The 19,334-nt window shown below is 58.0% G+C and overlaps 1 protein-coding gene across 5 annotated transcripts in view; it reads right to left on the reverse strand.

The window, feature by feature from the left end:
* The window catches only part of Mcf2l (MCF.2 cell line derived transforming sequence like), a 147,709-nt gene that overhangs the window by 84,445 nt on the left and 43,930 nt on the right, over positions 1 to 19,334 (reverse strand). For all 5 annotated transcript variants that reach the window (XM_090341863.1, XM_090341864.1, XM_090341859.1 and 2 more), the window contains exons 5-8: positions 10,837 to 10,956; positions 8,739 to 8,855; positions 8,024 to 8,173; positions 7,260 to 7,384 (exon numbers count right to left, since the gene is read on the reverse strand). In XM_090341863.1, the coding sequence (XP_090197989.1) occupies positions 7,260 to 7,384; positions 8,024 to 8,173; positions 8,739 to 8,855; positions 10,837 to 10,956 (512 nt within the window). The remainder of the gene's footprint in view (positions 1 to 7,259; positions 7,385 to 8,023; positions 8,174 to 8,738; positions 8,856 to 10,836; positions 10,957 to 19,334) is intronic.

Here is a 19,334-nt window from a genome sequence, read left to right on the forward strand (position 1 = left end):
GACCCTCACCAACCCACTCATAACCAGACCTTCACCAACCCACTCATAACCAGACCTTCACCAACCCACCCATAACCAGAATTCACCAACCCACTCATAACCAGACCCTCATCAACCCACTCATAACCAGACCTTCACCAACCCACTCATAACCAGACCTTCACCAACCCACCCATAACCAGAATTCACCAACCCACTCATAACCAGACCCTCATCAACCCACTCATAACCAGACCTTCACCAACCCACTCATAACCAGACCTTCACCAACCCACTCATAACCAGACCCTCACCAACCCACTCATAACCAGACCTTCACCAACCCACTCATAACCAGACCTTCACCAACCCACTCATAACCAGACCCTCACCAACCCACTCATAACCAGACCTTCACCAACCCACTCATAACCAGACCCTCACCAACCCACTCATAACCAGACCTTCACCAACCCACTCATAACCAGACCCTCACCAACCCACTCATAACCAGACCTTCACCAACCCACTCATAACCAGACCTTCACCAACCCACTCATAACCAGACCTTCACCAACCCACTCATAACCAGACCTTCACCAACCCACTCATAACCAGACCCTCACCAACCCACCCATAACCAGAATTCACCAACCCACTCATAACCAGACCCTCATCAACCCACTCATAACCAGACCTTCACCAACCCACTCATAACCAGACCTTCACCAACCCACTCATAACCAGACCTTCACCAACCCACCCATAACCAGAATTCACCAACCCACTCATAACCAGACCCTCATCAACCCACTCATAACCAGACCTTCACCAACCCACTCATAACCAGACCCTCACCAACCCACTCATAACCAGACCTTCACCAACCCACTCATAACCAGACCCTCACCAACCCACTCATAACCAGACCTTCACCAACCCACTCATAACCAGACCTTCACCAACCCACTCATGACCAGACCCTCATCAACCCACTCATAACCAGACCTTCACCAACCCACTCATGACCAGACCTTCACCAACCCACTCATAACCAGACCCTCATCAACCCACTCATAACCAGACCTTCACCAACCCACTCATAACCAGACCTTCACCAACCCACTCATAACCAGACCTTCACCAACCCACTCATGACCAGACCTTCACCAACCCACTCATAACCAGACCTTCACCAACCCACTCATAACCAGACCTTCACCAACCCACTCATGACCAGACCCTCATCAACCCACTCATAACCAGACCTTCACCAACCCACTCATAACCAGACCCTCATCAACCCACTCATAACCAGACCCTCACCAACCCACTCATAACCAGACCTTCACCAACCCACTCATAACCAGACCTTCACCAACCCACTCATAACCAGACCTTCACCAACCCACTCATAACCAGACCTTCATCAACCCACTCATAACCAGACCTTCACCAACCCACTCATAACCAGACCCTCACCAACCCACTCATAACCAGACCTTCACCAACCCACTCATAACCAGACCTTCACCAACCCACTCATAACCAGACCTTCACCAACCCACTCATAACCAGACCTTCACCAACCCACTCATAACCAGACCTTCACCAACCCACTCATAACCAGACCTTCACCAACCCACTCATAACCAGACCTTCACCAACCCACTCATAACCAGACCCTCACCAACCCACTCATAACCAGACCTTCACCAACCCACTCATAACCAGACCCTCACCAACCCACTCATAACCAGACCCTCACCAACCCACTCATAACCAGACCCTCACCAACCCACTCATGACCAGACCCTCATCAACCCACTCATAACCAGACCCTCACCAACCCACTCATAACCAGACCTTCACCAACCCACTCATAACCAGACCTTCACCAACCCACTCATAACCAGACCTTCACCAACCCACTCATAACCAGACCTTCACCAACCCACTCATAACCAGACCCTCATCAACCCACTCATAACCAGACCTTCACCAACCCACTCATAACCAGACCCTCACCAACCCACTCATAACCAGACCCTCACCAACCCACTCATGACCAGACCTTCACCAACCCACTCATAACCAGACCCTCATCAACCCACTCATAACCAGACCCTCACCAACCCACTCATAACCAGACCCTCACCAACCCACTCATAACCAGACCTTCACCAACCCACTCATAACCAGACCCTCATCAACCCACTCATAACCAGACCTTCACCAACCCACTCATAACCAGACCTTCATCAACCCACTCATAACCAGACCTTCACCAACCCACTCATAACCAGACCTTCACCAACCCACTCATAACCAGACCCTCACCAACCCACTCATAACCAGACCCTCATCAACCCACTCATAACCAGACCTTCACCAACCCACTCATAACCAGACCCTCACCAACCCACTCATAACCAGACCTTCACCAACCCACTCATGACCAGACCCTCATCAACCCACTCATAACCAGACCTTCACCAACCCACTCATAACCAGACCTTCACCAACCCACTCATAACCAGACCTTCACCAACCCACTCATAACCAGACCTTCACCAACCCACTCATAACCAGACCTTCACCAACCCACTCATAACCAGACCTTCACCAACCCACTCATAACCAGACCCTCACCAACCCACTCATAACCAGACCTTCACCAACCCACTCATAACCAGACCCTCACCAACCCACTCATAACCAGACCTTCACCAACCCACTCATAACCAGACCTTCACCAACCCACTCATAACCAGACCTTCACCAACCCACTCATAACCAGACCTTCACCAACCCACTCATAACCAGACCCTCACCAACCCACTCATAACCAGACCTTCACCAACCCACTCATAACCAGACCTTCACCAACCCACTCATAACCAGACCTTCACCAACCCACTCATAACCAGACCTTCACCAACCCACTCATAACCAGACCTTCACCAACCCACTCATAACGAGACCTTCATCAACCCACTCATAACCAGACCCTCATCAACCCACTCATAACCAGACCCTCATCAACCCACTCATAACCAGACCTTCATCAACCCACTCATGACCAGACCTTCACCAACCCACTCATAACGAGACCTTCATCAACCCACTCATGACCAGACCTTCACCAACCCACTCATGACCAGACCTTCACCAACCCACTCATAACGAGACCTTCATCAACCCACTCATAACCAGACCTTCACCAACCCACTCATAACCAGACCTTCACCAACCCACTCATAACCAGACCTTCACCAACCCACTCATAACCAGACCTTCACCAACCCACTCATAACCAGACCTTCACCAACCCACTCATAACGAGACCTTCATCAACCCACTCATAACCAGACCCTCATCAACCCACTCATAACCAGACCTTCATCAACCCACTCATGACCAGACCTTCACCAACCCACTCATAACGAGACCTTCATCAACCCACTCATGACCAGACCTTCACCAACCCACTCATAACCAGACCTTCACCAACCCACTCATAACGAGACCTTCATCAACCCACTCATGACCAGACCTTCACCAACCCACTCATGAGCAGACCCTCATCAACCCACTCATAACCAGACCTTCATCAACCCACTCATAACCAGACCCTCACCAACCCACTCATAACCAGACCTTCACCAACCCACTCATAACCAGACCCTCACCAACCCACTCATAACCAGACCTTCACCAACCCACTCATAACCAGACCTTCACCAACCCACTCATAACCAGACCCTCACCAACCCACTCATAACCAGACCTTCACCAACCCACTAATAACCAGACCTTCACCAACCCACTCATAACCAGACCTTCACCAACCCACTCATAACCAGACCTTCACCAACCCACTCATAACCAGACCCTCACCAACCCACTCATAACCAGACCTTCACCAACCCACTCATAACCAGACCCTCACCAACCCACTCATAACCAGACCTTCACCAACCCACTCATAACCAGACCTTCACCAACCCACTCATAACCAGACCCTCACCAACCCACTCATAACCAGACCTTCACCAACCCACTCATAACCAGACCTTCACCAACCCACTCATAACCAGACCTTCACCAACCCACTCATGACCAGACCCTCATCAACCCACTCATAACCAGACCCTCACCAACCCACTCATGACCAGACCCTCATCAACCCACTCATAACCAGACCTTCACCAACCCACTCATAACCAGACCCTCATCAACCCACTCATAACCAGACCTTCACCAACCCACTCATAACCAGACCCTCACCAACCCACTCATAACCAGACCCTCACCAACCCACTCATAACCAGACCCTCATCAACCCACTCATAACCAGACCCTCATCAACCCACTCATAACCAGACCTTCACCAACCCACTCATAACCAGACCCTCACCAACCCACTCATAACCAGACCCTCATCAACCCACTCATAACCAGACCTTCACCAACCCACTCATAACCAGACCCTCATCAACCCACTCATAACCAGACCCTCACCAACCCACTCATAACCAGACCTTCACCAACCCACTCATGACCAGACCCTCACCAACCCACTCATAACCAGACCCTCACCAACCCACTCATAACCAGACCCTCATCAACCCACTCATAACCAGACCTTCACCAACCCACTCATAACCAGACCCTCACCAACCCACTCATAACCAGACCTTCACCAACCCACTCATAACCAGACCTTCACCAACCCACTCATAACCAGACCCTCATCAACCCACTCATGACCAGACCCTCACCAACCCACTCATAACCAGACCCTCACCAACCCACTCATAACCAGACCTTCACCAACCCACTCATAACCACACCTTCACCAACCCACTCATAACCAGACCTTCACCAACCCACTCATAACCAGACCCTCACCAACCCACTCATAACCAGACCCTCACCAACCCACTCATGACCAGACCCTCATCAACCCACTCATAACCAGACCTTCACCAACCCACTCATAACCAGACCCTCATCAACCCACTCATAACCAGACCTTCACCAACCCACTCATAACCAGACCCTCACCAACCCACTCATAACCAGACCCTCACCAACCCACTCATAACCAGACCCTCATCAACCCACTCATAACCAGACCCTCATCAACCCACTCATAACCAGACCTTCACCAACCCACTCATAACCAGACCCTCACCAACCCACTCATAACCAGACCCTCATCAACCCACTCATAACCAGACCTTCACCAACCCACTCATAACCAGACCCTCATCAACCCACTCATAACCAGACCCTCACCAACCCACTCATAACCAGACCTTCACCAACCCACTCATGACCAGACCCTCACCAACCCACTCATAACCAGACCCTCACCAACCCACTCATAACCAGACCCTCATCAACCCACTCATAACCAGACCTTCACCAACCCACTCATAACCAGACCCTCACCAACCCACTCATAACCAGACCTTCACCAACCCACTCATAACCAGACCTTCACCAACCCACTCATAACCAGACCCTCATCAACCCACTCATGACCAGACCCTCACCAACCCACTCATAACCAGACCCTCACCAACCCACTCATAACCAGACCTTCACCAACCCACTCATAACCACACCTTCACCAACCCACTCATAACCAGACCTTCACCAACCCACTCATAACCAGACCTTCACCAACCCACTCATAACCAGACCTTCACCAACCCACTCATAACCAGACCCTCATCAACCCACTCATAACCAGACCCTCACCAACCCACTCATAACCAGACCTTCACCAACCCACTCATAACCAGACCCTCACCAACCCACTCATAACCAGACCCTCACCAACCCACTCATAACCAGACCCTCATCAACCCACTCATAACCAGACCTTCACCAACCCACTCATAACCAGACCCTCACCAACCCACTCATAACCAGACCCTCACCAACCCACTCATAACCAGACCTTCATCAACCCACTCATAACCAGACCTTCACCAACCCACTCATAACCAGACCTTCACCAACCCACTCATAACCAGACCTTCACCAACCCACTCATAACCAGACCCTCACCAACCCACTCATAACCAGACCTTCACCAACCCACTCATAACCAGACCCTCACCAACCCACTCATAACCAGACCTTCACCAACCCACTCATAACCAGACCTTCACCAACCCACTCATAACCAGACCCTCATCAACCCACTCATAACCAGATCTTCACCAACCCACTCATAACCAGACCTTCACCAACCCACTCATAACCAGACCCTCATCAACCCACTCATAACCAGACCTTCACCAACCCACTCATAAATAGACCTTCACCAACCCACTCATAACCAGACCCTCACCAACCCACTCATAACCAGACCTTCATCAACCCACTCATAACCAGACCTTCACCAACCCACTCATAACCAGACCTTCACCAACCCACTCATAACCAGACCTTCACCAACCCACTCATAACCAGACCCTCACCAACCCACTCATAACCAGACCTTCACCAACCCACTCATAACCAGACCTTCACCAACCCACTCATAACCAGACCTTCATCAACCCACTCATAACCAGACCTTCACCAACCCACTCATAACCAGACCTTCATCAACCCACTCATAACCAGACCCTCATCAACCCACTCATAACCAGACCCTCATCAACCCACTCATAACCAGACCCTCACCAACCCACTCATAACCAGACCCTCACCAACCCACTCATAACCAGACCTTCACCAACCCACTCATGACCAGACCCTCACCAACCCACTCATAACCAGACCTTCACCAACCCACTCATAACCAGACCCTCACCAACCCACTCATAACCAGACCTTCATCAACCCACTCATAACCAGACCTTCACCAACCCACTCATGACCAGACCTTCACCAACCCACTCATAACCAGACCTTCACCAACCCACTCATAACCAGACCTTCACCAACCCACTCATAACCAGACCTTCACCAACCCACTCATAACCAGACCCTCATCAACCCACCCATAACCAGGCTCTACGCACACCCCACCCATAACCAGGCCCTCCGCACACCCCACTCATAACCAGGCCCTCCGCGCACCCCACTCATAACCACAGACTCCTGAGCAAGGCCCGCGAGCCCCCAGCTCCTCCTGGCTGGATGCGCAGCCTGGAGGCCGGGTGCCAGGGACCCCTGCTGGGCCCGCACAGGGCATGGCCGGGATCCCCTGGCCTCAGGGCCTCTCATCTCCGTGGGCAGCTGTCCCGCCCCACCTCTGCACGGTGGCCTGGCTGTCCAGCTGGTCCTGGTTCACGCCCCGTGCCGTGCTCTCCGCCAGCGGCTCCCTGAGGCTCTGCAGGATGCCATTCCCCTCCTTCAGCGCCAGTTGCAGGTCCTCCTGCGGAGAGAACGAAGCCAGCAGTGCGGCAGCCCGGGGCCACTTCCACTTCACGGTGGGGAGAACAGTGGCAGCGGCCAGGGGCTTTGCCCCTGCCTGTGACAGCTGAGCTAGGGTTACAGTGGCCTGCAGGGCAGGACAGGGGAGGAGGAAACCAGAAACCAGCTCTTCTGCCACTCTCCGGCGGCCAGCCTTGCCTCGTGGGCAGTGTGCCAACCACCCAGACAGCCCTTCTCCAGAGCCAGCCCTGGGGAGCTCAGCAGCATGAGTGACGCTGCCTGCACCCCAGAAGGTGAGCACAAGAGGTCCAACCGCGCCCAGCTCCACAGTCACGGACGAGAGGACCAGGCAGAGAGAAGATAGCTGCCCAGATGCCGTCCAGAGCAGGGAGAGCGCACTGCCGGGCTTGGTGTGGCCTCTGGGGTGCTGCGGGCCCTGGGTGTCCACACCGAGGCCACTGTCGTGGACAGCAGGGCCCTCTGATGCCTTTGGAAGGAGCCCTGCGGGCCCTCGAGGGTGCGGGAGGGCAGGTCTGGAGAGCCCGGAGAGCCTTACGACCCCAGGCTGGCCCAACGGCACCAGGTCACCCCGCCTGGCCCCGGCACGGCACACAGACCCCACTCCAGGGGCGGTGCTCACCTTGGCTTTGCCCTTCTTCTCCGTGTGGGCACACAGCACCACGCTTGTTGACTGCACGTCGTTGGGCAGCTCTGTCTCCGCCAGCTCAGTCCCGAAGGTCTGCAGCATCTGTGCCGTCTGCTTCACCAGGAGGGCAAAGTTCTCGATGGCCTTGGGAGGAGCAGAGCCGTCAGAGCCGGCAGGGCCCAGCAGAGCCTGGCACATGCCACCACCAGCGATGCTGAAAACTGACACCCATGCTGACGGTCCTCAGAAAGGGGAACAGCGAGCAAGCAAGGCGGCACACTCGTGTGCAAGAATTTACCTCCCATGACAACGGACGCACACCGCCTCAGGAATGTACTGTCTGATTTACAAATATCCCCAGCATCAGTCATTCCGTCTGCCTGTCTGCCTGTCTGCCTGCCTGCCTGCCTGCCTGTCTGTCTGTCTGCCTGCCTGCCTGCCTGTCTGTCTGTCTGTCTGTCTCCCTCCTTTTTAAGCAAGTGCCAGCATTAACCCAATTTTGTCTCCAAGGACCAGAGAAAGCCACACCCGAACTTCTTGCTATTTCTTTACGATGACTAAAGCCTACGGAGACCATCACCTCGTTTAGGGAGGGAACTGCAGAGAATCAAGCAAGCTTTTGGAAAGGCAATGTCATCATGCAAAAGCCATCCTGCTGCGCCATCCAGGAACGGACGGGGGCACAGTGCAGAGCCTCCAGGCCACTCACCGTGCGGTGGCACAGCCACCTGGAATGGCAGTAAGCCAGGGTTCCCCCGAGGTCCTCGGTCAGCTGGGACTTGTCGATGTATCCATGCAACTCTGGTACTGAGCTTAGCATTATGACCTGAGCAGACAAGACCTGGGTCAGCAGAGCCAGGGGCCGGGAGGGGCTGGGACCCAGGCAGTGTCCTGCCTGGGCATCCTGTCTGTGGCAGAGCTGGCTGACCCTGACAGAGGCTTCTTCCCTCCATGCCTTGGTTTTCTCATTGACACACTGGGGACACAGAGTAGCACGGGTCTCCCTGGGCACCACGAAGGGGCCAGCGCTGGCCCTAGGGGATGCAGGAGAGCCAGGCCAGGAGCCTGGCAGGCAGGAGTGCCATTAATGGGTATCTGCACCCCTTCTCGGGAGGGGTGCTCAGATGCAAGCAGCACAGTGCTGCCTCTGCCCCTGCCCCTGCCCCTGCAGGCAACTGCATGTCCTCCTGGCAGAAGAGTCGGCTTTACAGTCACCAAGTTTCTGCAGTGACCACCCCTTCCTGAGACATGAGAGGGACGCTGTGGGTGGAGGCCTTCCAGCTCGTCCACGCGGCACTGTCTGCATTCTGTACTTCTCTTTAGCCCCCGAGCGTTAGGTAAAAGCACAGACTACTTTGTGAGTGGCCAGGTCCCTGGAGAGCGGGCTCGGAGGCGAGGCCTGGGTGTCATTTGATATCACCGCATGTATTATTGAGTGGCGTGTCAGAGCGGGTCCTTCGTGGGGGACATGGCCGGGTCTGGGACAAGCCGAGGGTGCCGTGCTCTGGTGCGGGGAAGGGGGGTCAAGGTGGAGAGGTGCAGTGTCCCCCCAGCCACAGGGGCGGCCACACTGCAAGGACTCCTCAGCACAGTGACTCTGAGGGCTGCCCTGGAGCAAAATGTTAGGTTTCGGGGCACAGGTGGCTCACGGGTGGCCTGTCACCCCAGCTCCTCTGGAGGCTGAGATCTGAGGAGGATGGTTTGAAGCCAGCCTCGGCAGGAAAGTGCTCGAGACTTATCTCCAGCTAACCAGCAGAAAGCCAGCAGAGCGGTGGATCCAACGCTCTGAGCAATAGAAGCTTGGGGACAATGACCAGCCCTGAGTTCAAGCCTCAGGACCAACACACACACACACACACACACACACACACGCACGCACATGCATGCACACGCACGCACGCACGCACATGCATGCACACGCCCGCACGCTAGATTCTCACTGCAGCAGCCACAGAGCTGATTCCACTCCCAATTCGTGCATGCTTCCAGAGAATCTGGACTGAGCCATCCAGGCAGGGGGTCCTCGTGACCCCCGAGCCTCAGCGATGGCCGCCAGGGCTGTGGGCACGGCCCGCTGAGCTGTTCCCGCCAGCATCACCAACACTGGCAGACACTACCAGCATGGCCCTCTGTGATTCTAGAATGATCTAGAGGCCTGGGGGCGGTGCTTGGGCTCAGGACTGCGCCGTGGGGGGGGGGGGGCGGCAGCAGCTTTGGGGGTCGGGGCGTGATTCCGTCTCTGTTCCTCTCCTCTTCATGAAGAAGACGCGAAGGCTTGGAGGCCCTGCCCGTGTGTAGGAGGCCTGTCCCGTGGGTCACTGCCCAGGCTGTGCTGCCTCCGACTGCAGAGGCTTCCAGGACTTTAAAGAGCCTTCCCCTTTAACGTACACAGAGCTGCACTCTTTGGGGTTCTCACTAGCAGACACGCATGGAGGCTGCCTGTGCTGGCTGCGTTCACGGAGGTGGGTCAGAGATCGCCTGCTGGGCTACACAGGCAAAGTGGGGCTCCCTCCACCCGCCTGGGGCTCTCACACCCTCTTCTCAGACCCCCTATTTTCTGGGGCTCTGGCCAGGCCGGGGTCTGGCACAGAAATGCCCTGTGGCTCTGGGAGGCCCCCCTGGGCCCCCCAGGCCACCGACAGCCCATGCCCAGGGGTGAGGTGGGGTGGGGAGGGGGTGGGGAGGTCTGCAGGGTTTGATTTGCGGCCCAGGCACCAAGGTTACTTTGAGAGAATCTCGATTGTCACAGCGGGCCCCAAATGCAATGACACTCCGTTCCACGGCCAGAGCTGAAGAGGCACACTCACCGGAACCTTCATCGTAAAGTCATCTCTGTGGAACTTGAAGGCGATGTCCGAGAGGGTCCTCTGGAAAAACCCCGTGGGGCGCAGAACGAGGACCAGCTGCAGGTTTGCTGGGAACGCTGCCTGCGAGATTGGAGAGAGCCCGTGGCACACGCATTCCCTGGCCCGGCAGGGCCGTGCTGCCGTCACGGGAGGGGTGTCTTCACTCGGGTCAGCAGCCAGGCACCCGAGGTCCCCGGGCCACCGGGTGGGCCTTTCGAGGATGCCTGGCTGCACGTACTCTCTCCAGAGTGCGTGTGGAGAGCATGGAGCGCTGTGTCCACAAGCAGAGCTACACCCTGGGTGGTCGGCCACAGGGAAGCCGGGCAGGCCCAGAGCCCCCACTCAGCCTCCAAGGGAAGCAGCTGCTCAGCCTCGGGCCCCCAGCCTCCAGAACCCACGAGACAGCAGGTTTATTTCTGCTGTTTAAGCCACCAAGCCTGGGATACTTCGGGCACTACAGACTTGAGGAGCGTCACCAAAGAAAGCCAGGCAGACCTCTAGGCAGAATCTAAAATAAAACCAGAAGCAAGCTGCCTGCAGCATCGCTCAGCCTTTGTGCCTCAGTTTCTCCATCCTCAAAATAGAGATGGGACTGAACTCATCTGGAGAAAGTGGCCCAGGCATACACAGAGTCTGGCGTGGAGCCCGAGGCTGCCCCGAAGCCCAGCCACACCCAGTCAGGGGAGGAGGGGGGTCCGGGGAGACCCAGACTCAGACAGAGCCGAGTCTGACTCCTGTATCATTAGGCTAGAGGCTCCTAGATAGGAGAGGCAGGAAGGTGTCGGACCCCGAGGCCTGGGTCAGATATGGCGGGTGGACTGAGGGGAGAGCCAGCTTACCCACCGTCCCTGCTAAAGTGACCTGTGCTGCATGGGCCACCGAGGCAGGTTCAGAGAGGGAGCCCCGGGGACCAGGGCAGGGCAGGGAAGGACAGCACACCTCCCTGCACTGCCCTGGGCCACGCAAGCCTCCGATTCCAATAGCACCGGGGTTCCCAGTGCCCAGGAAAGGTCAAACCAGACCCTCCCTGCAGCTGCCAGGGAGATGGCTGAGCCAGACAGACCAAGACACCTCCAGGGCAGTGGACTCTGGCCTGGCGTCAGTGTATATGGCTGACCTCCCACCAGGGTAGAAGAGGACAGTGCAGCACGAGCACCCACAAGACCCTCCACATGGCGTAGGCAGTGGTACCTGGTGGGCTTCTCCTGACTGTGTGAGGGGAGAACTGGCAACAACCGTGGCCCCTAGGCAGGCTGCATCCTCCAGCTCCGTGGCTGGACCCCCAGACCGGGATGCTGTGCCGAGGTGACCCCCGGGCCCCGTCCCCCAGACCCAGCCCACACGCACAACTGCCTCCACCCGCAGGGGAACTAGGGGTGGCAGTCTGTGACCAGGATGCCCTGTGGGGCAATGGGAGGGAGTGCCACCTGAGACCACGGGAGGGAGTAGAGGGCGTGCCACCAGACCACGGGAGGGAGTGGAGGGAGTGCCACGGGAGACCATGGGAGGGAGTGGAGGGAGTGCCACGGGAGACCACGGGAGGGAGTAGAGGGCGTGCCACCAGACCACGGGAGGGAGTGGAGGGAGTGCCACGGGAGACCATGGGAGGGAGTGGAGGGAGTGCCAGGGGAGACCACGGGAGGGAGTAGAGGGCGTGCCACCAGACCACGGGAGGGAGTGGAGGGAGTGCCACGGGAGACCATGGGAGGGAGTGGAGGGAGTGCCACAGGAGACCACAGGAGGGAGTGAAAGGCGTGCCATGGGAGACCATGGGAGGAAGTGGAGGGAGTGCCACCTGAGACCACAGGAGGGAGTGGAGGACGTGCCACCAGACCACGGGAGGGAATGGAGAGAGTGCCACCAAACCATAGGACGGAGTGCCACCTGAGACCACGGGAGGGAGTGGAGCAAGTGCCACGGGAGACCACGGGAGGGAGTGACACCTGAGACCACAGGAGGGAGTGACACCTGAGACCACGGGAGAGAGTGGAGGGAGTGCCAGGGGAGACCACGGGAGGGAGTGGAGGGAGTGCCCGGGGAGACCACGGGAGGGAGTGGAAGGAATGCCAGGGGAGACCACGGGAGGGAGTGGAGGGCATGCCACGGGAGACCACGGGAGGGAGTAGAGGGAGTGCCACGGGAGATCACAGGAGAGAGTGGAGGGAGTGCCACCTGAGACCATGGGAGGGAGTGGAGGGAGTGCCACGGGAGACCACGGGAGGGAGTGGAGGGAGTGTCATGGGAGACCATGGGAGGGAGTGGAGGGAGTGCCACGGGAGACCACGGGAGGGAGTGGAGGGAGTGTCATGGGAGACCATGGGAGGGAGTGGAGGGAGTGCCACAGGAGACTACGGGAGGGAGTGGAGGGAGTGCCACCTGAGACCACGGGAGGGAGTGGAGGGAGTGCCACGGGAGACCACGGGAGGGAGTGGAGAGTGTGCCACGGGAGAAGACAGGAGGGAGTGAAGGGCGTGCCACGGGAGACCACGGGAGGGAGTGGAGGGAGTGCCATGGGAGACCATGGGAGGGAGTGGAGGGAGTGCCACGGGAGACCATGAGAGGGAGTGGAGGGAGTGCCACGGGAGACCACGGGAGAGAGTGGAGGGAGTGCCACCTGAGACCACGGGAGGGAGTGGAGGGAGTGTCATGGGAGACCATGGGATGGAGTAGAGGGAGTGCCACAGGAGACCATGGGAGGGAGTGGAGGGAGTGCCACCAGACCACGGGAGGGAGTGCCACGGGAGACCACAGGAGGGAGTGGAGGGCATGCCACCTGAGACCACAGGAGGGAGTGAAGGGCGTGCCATGGGAGACCATGGGAGGGAGTAGAGGGAGTGCCACGGGAGATCACAGGAGAGAGTGGAGGGAGTGCCACCTGAGACCATGGGATGGAGTGGAGGGAGTGCCACGGGAGACCACGGGAGGGAGTGGAGGGAGTGTCATGGGAGACCATGGGAGGGAGTGGAGGGAGTGCCACCTGAGACCATGGGAGGGAGTGGAGGGAGTGCCACAGGAGACCATGGGAGGGAGTGGAGGGAGTGCCACAGGAGACTACGGGAGGGAGTGGAGGGAGTGCCACCTGAGACCACGGGAGGGAGTGGAGGGAGTGCCACGGGAGACCACGGGAGGGAGTGGAGAGTGTGCCACGGGAGACCACAGGAGGGAGTGAAGGGCGTGCCACGGGAGACCACGGGAGGGAGTGGAGGGAGTGCCATGGGAGACCATGGGAGGGAGTGGAGGGAGTGCCACGGGAGACCATGAGAGGGAGTGGAGGGAGTGCCACGGGAGACCACGGGAGAGAGTGGAGGGAGTGCCACCTGAGACCACGGGAGGGAGTGGAGGGAGTGTCATGGGAGACCATGGGAGGGAGTAGAGGGAGTGCCACAGGAGACCATGGGAGGGAGTGGAGGGAGTGCCACCAGACCACGGGAGGGAGTGCCACGGGAGACCACAGGAGGGAGTGGAGGGTGTGCCACCTGAGACCACAGGAGGGAGTGAAGGGCGTGCCATGGGAGACCATGGGAGGGAGTAGAGGGAGTGCCACCTGAGACCACGGGAGGGAGTGGAGGGAGTGCCAGGGGAGACCATGGGAGGGAGTGGAGGGAGTACCAGGGGAGACCACGGGAGGGAGTGGAGGGAGTGCCACCTGAGACCACGGGAGGGAGTGGAGGGAGTGCCAGGGGAGACCACGGGAGGGAGTGGAGGGAGTGCCAGGGGAGACCATGGGAGGGAGTAGAGGGAGTGCCACAGGAGACCACGGGAGTAAGTGGGAGTGCCAGGGGAGACCACGGGAGGGAGTGGAGAGAGTGACACCTGAGACCACGGGAGGGAGTGGAGGGAGTGCCAGGGGAGACCATGGGAGGGAGTAGAGGGAGTGCCACAGGAGACCACGGGAGTAAGTGGGAGTGCCAGGGGAGACCACGGGAGGGAGTGGAGAGAGTGACACCTGAGACCACGGGAGGGAGTGGAGGGAGTGCCACGGGAGACCACAGGAGGGAGTGGAGAGTGTGCCACAGGAGACCACAGGAGGGAGTGAAGGGCGTGCCATGGGAGACCATGGGAGGGAGTAGAGGGAGTGCCACGGGAGACCACGGGAGGGAGTGGAGGGTGTGCCACCAGACCACGGGAGGGAGTGAAGGGCGTGCCACAGGAGACCACGGTAGGGAGTGGAGGGAGTGCCACGGGAGACCACGAGAGGGAGTGGAGGGAGTGCCATGGGAGACCATGGGAGGGAGTAGAGGGAGTGCCACGGGAGACCACGGGAGGGAGTGGAGGGTGTGCCACGGGAGACCACGGGAGGGAGTGGAGGGCCTGCCACCAGACCACGGGAGGGAGTGGAGGGAGTGCTTCAGGAGACCACGGGAGGGAGTGGAGGGTGTGCCACAGGAGACCACGGGAGGGAGTGGAGGGAGTGCCATGGGAGACCATGGGAGGGAGTAGAGGGAGTGCCACGGGAGACCACAGGAGGGAGTGGAGGGTGTGCCACGGGAGACCACGGGAGGGAGTGACACCTGAGACCACGGGAGGGAGTGGAGGGCATGCCACCAGACCACGGGAGGGAGTGGAGGGTGTGCCACCAGACTACGGGAGGGAGTGACACCTGAGACCACAGGAGGGAGTGGAGGGAGTGCCACCGCAGACCACGTCTGTGCTGGTACTCATGCACCACTGCTCAGTGTAGCAGGACAATGCCAGAAAGTTACGGGGTCTCCACAGGAAACAGAACAATGGTTATGGTGCTACCCGCGTGAGATTTTTAATGGTGTAGCAAATGGGAATTTGCGCTGGCTTACTGTGGTAAATAGCTGAGAAAAGGTCTAGAAGTTTCCACATAAAATGCAGTGGTAAATGGAGCTGGGTCTGGAGTAGAGACTGTGAGACATTGCCTTTTATGAATTGGGCAATAATCAAGAAACTAAAATCGTAACAGATTTCTACTGAATGTGAAAGCACCAGTCTTGTTCTCTGGGGAGGCTGGGATGGGCATAGGAGCTGTACACAAGGCCATGCCACGTGGAAGAGACAGGGACCAGGAAGGAAAGGCCGGCTGCTTCCCCCTCTGGTCGTCTTTGAGACATCTGTAAGCTCAGAGAACAGACGGGACAGCTTAGAAACCAGAAAGCCCCCGTCTAAACCCTGCTCCCGCTTCCCAAGTTCCAATTGCTTTTTTTTTTTTGCCAGTCCTGGGCTTGAGCTCAGGGCCTGAGCACTGTCCTTGGACTTTCTCAAGGCTAGAGCTCTACCACTTGAGCCTCAGCACCACTTCTGGCTTTTTTCTATGTATGTGGTACCGAGGAATCGAACCCAGGTCTTCATGCATGCTAGGCAAGCTCTTTAACCACTAGGCCAAACTCCCGGCCTGCCTATTGCTTTTCTTAAGGTCCAAAGCCACACATACCAGGACTGTCATCGGGTTACTATTTAATATTGAATATAGTGACCAGGACCTGACCAATTACGTTTGTCTGAAAGTAGCCAACAACAAACAAGACATAATTTGCAGGATGCATCTCAGTGTTGAGAGAAAACACCTCTGGGTCTGAATGAGAGACGCTGGTGGGGCTGTCCCATGTGAGGTGGGCAGTCCCCACGCTGGGCGCACAGTCCCCACGCTGGCGGGCTGTCCCCACGCTGGGCTGGCCCCATGCTGGGTGGGGCTGTCCCCAAGGTTGGCAGGGCTGTCCCCATGCTGGGTGGGGCTGTCCCCACACTAGGCACACAGTCCCCACGCTGGCGGCTGTCCCCATGCTGGGCTGTCCCCATGTTGGGCGGGCAGTCCCCACACTGGGTGGCAGGGCTGTTCCCCTGGGGGAAGGCGGTCTCCATTGGTCCTGAGGCTGGCTTTTGGGGGTCTGGACCAAAGTGCCACTGTCCAGCCACAGGTGCTGGGGCCAGTGTCATCATCAGGACAAGGCCTTCAGGAACTGCCCTCTATATCCCCTGCAGACTCGTGCAGCACAGCCTGGTGAGCTTTGCCTTAACCAGACCAGAAAGACACGGCACTCTAACCCTGCTGACCAGACGCATGTGGCCTGGACGGACAGCCAGGAACTGGGCTGACCCTGCCTCCCCGCAGCAGGCTCCTACCCCTGCCTGCCTGCCCTCCCGAGGGGAGAAGGCTCCACCTGGCTCTGGCTCCTTCTCCCACTGGGGAGTCATGGCGCCGTGAGGAGAAGGGAAAACCTGCCACAGCGCTTCTGGAAGGGAAGGAGGCTGACAGCCATTGTCTGTGGGCAGGCCCCGGTGAGACCCCCAAGGTGAACTCCGCAGCCCACAGCCCCCCGGAAGCCACCATCACTCTCTGCATTTGGGCGGCCAGGCCTGGAGCGTGTCTGTGCCGGGATCCCTATCAGGGCCAGCTCTGCCGAGAAGATGTCCAGTGCTGGCTGCCATGGCACAGCCGCTGCCCGCGCCCCCCCCCCGCTGCCATCTCAGCCCTGGAGCCCTGTGCCCAGTGGTGCTCTGCCAGCCATGACACGGCTCTGCTCGGCATCTCACACCCAGACTGCCCGCGCCTGAGAACGAGGCCGACGGGCAGTTCTTTATACAGTCCACTTCCTGGAGCTGAATGCCCTAGAACGCAGATTGAGCGGGTGGCGGCTTCCTCCAGGGATAAAGATGCTTACTCCATTCAGAATCCAAAGGTCAACGCAGGCAGTGAGTGGAGAGGCCCAGCATGAGTGTGGGGCTGCAGCAGTGAACCAGAGCACACACCGGCCTTTACAGAGACACGGCCAGGCAGGGACGGCGAGCTTCCAGCCAGGTCTGGGAGGAGGGGACGCCGGAGTGCCGGGTCCCAGGCCTCGTCACCTCCACCTTTGCCCTGGGCAGAGCACAGGCTGACCTGGGGAGCGCGGAGTCTTGGCTCCTCCAAGTCTTACTTTTCTATTCCAAGCTAGGCTGGAGACATGTGAAGACGGGAAGAGCGCGAGGCAGGGTGTGTGGCCGCTAAGAATAGCTGTAATCTTACACACTGCATCAGCACGGCTCACTGGAGACTCGTGTGTAGGCCCCCAGACCCTCCAAGGAAACCAGGGGACCCCCAGACCCTCCCTGGAGACCAGGGAACCCCCAAGGACCCCTCCTGGAAACCAGGGAAATGTCCCAGGTGTGTGCCTCCAGCCCTGGCTGGAGGGCACCTGTGTGGGGGGCCTGAGGGTGACGCCGCCAGGCCATTCCTTTGACCTGGCCGGGAGCCTCAGGGAGCACCAGGGAATGGCTGGCCCTCTCAGGGAACAACAGCTACCCTGCCCCTGCCATCGTACAAACGCTCTCTACATGGCCTGTGCAGGGTTATCTGAGTTGAAATGCGAGTGTGTGTGTGTGTGTGTGTGTGTGTGTGTGTGTGTGTGTGTGTGTGTGTGTGTGTGAGAGAGAGAGAGAGAGAGAGAGAGAGAGAGAGAGAGAGAGAGAGAGAGAGAGGGGCTGGCTGGACCGACCTCAGGCCCAGGTGAGCGGTCACGCGGGCCGTGGTCACGTGACGGGCTAGGCCTGCGGGTTGGGGCCCATCAAGTGTTGTAATGCGTTCAGATGAGCACTGCCTGGTGCCCACGTGTTCTCAGAGGCGGCCTGCCCCACGGAGCCCTCCACAGAGGGGCTGGGGTTGGGAGACGCTTTGTGCCGGCAGAGCCTCCAGCCTGGAGGCTGGGAGGACGGGAGGACAGCAGGACCTCCGGGATAGGGTGTCTGGAGGGGTGAGGACCCTCGCCCTGCTGGCAGATAAATGGCCCTGGGGCCTCTGCAGCTGCGCAGTCAAGCCTGACGGGCAGAGGGGGGTGGGGTGAGCCCAGCTCAGAAGCAGCGCCCCATATAGTCTGTAGGTGGGAGGGGAGAGACTTCCGAAAAAAAGATGCCTGCCAGCAGCTTCACACCCCTCTCAAACAATGGCTGCAGACTGAAAACCCCAGCAGGCCCATGGGGGGCCTGGCCTGGGCCGCAGTGGCGCTGGGCCCCGGGCAAGGACCAGATGCAGTGGGTCTGCAAGGCAGACCGAGGCCTCTGCTCTCAAATCTAAGGACAAAGGACCCAGAAAGAATGTGCAAAGGAGGCTGCAAGTGTGGCCTAGTGGTGGAGTGCTTGCCTAGCATGCACGAAGACAGGGGTTCCCTTCCTGGTACCACACACACCGAACAAGCCAGAAGTGGTGCTGTGGCTCAAGTGGTAGAGCTCTAGCCTTGAGAAAGCCTAAGGACAGTGCTCAGGCCGAGTTCAAGCCCGGGACTGGCAAAAAAAGGAAAAAAAAAAGAAAAGAATGTGCAAAGGAGAGGAAGCTTTAGCTTAGGAAGGGCTGCCAATAATTTCCAACTAACTTTCAGCCTGACGATGCCAACACACGGCGATTCCTGCCCACTCAGAACTTTTATGCCCCCTTTGAGAGAGTCCACAAATTAGAACAGACTCCCCGTGAGAACCCACATGAGAACACGTCACACATGCATGCATGCACGTGCATGCATGCA

This window comes from Megascapheus bottae, chromosome 11 (genome assembly GCF_031878675.1).
Source record: "Megascapheus bottae isolate mThoBot1 chromosome 11, mThoBot2.hap1, whole genome shotgun sequence".
Lineage (NCBI taxonomy): Eukaryota > Metazoa > Chordata > Mammalia > Rodentia > Geomyidae > Megascapheus > Megascapheus bottae.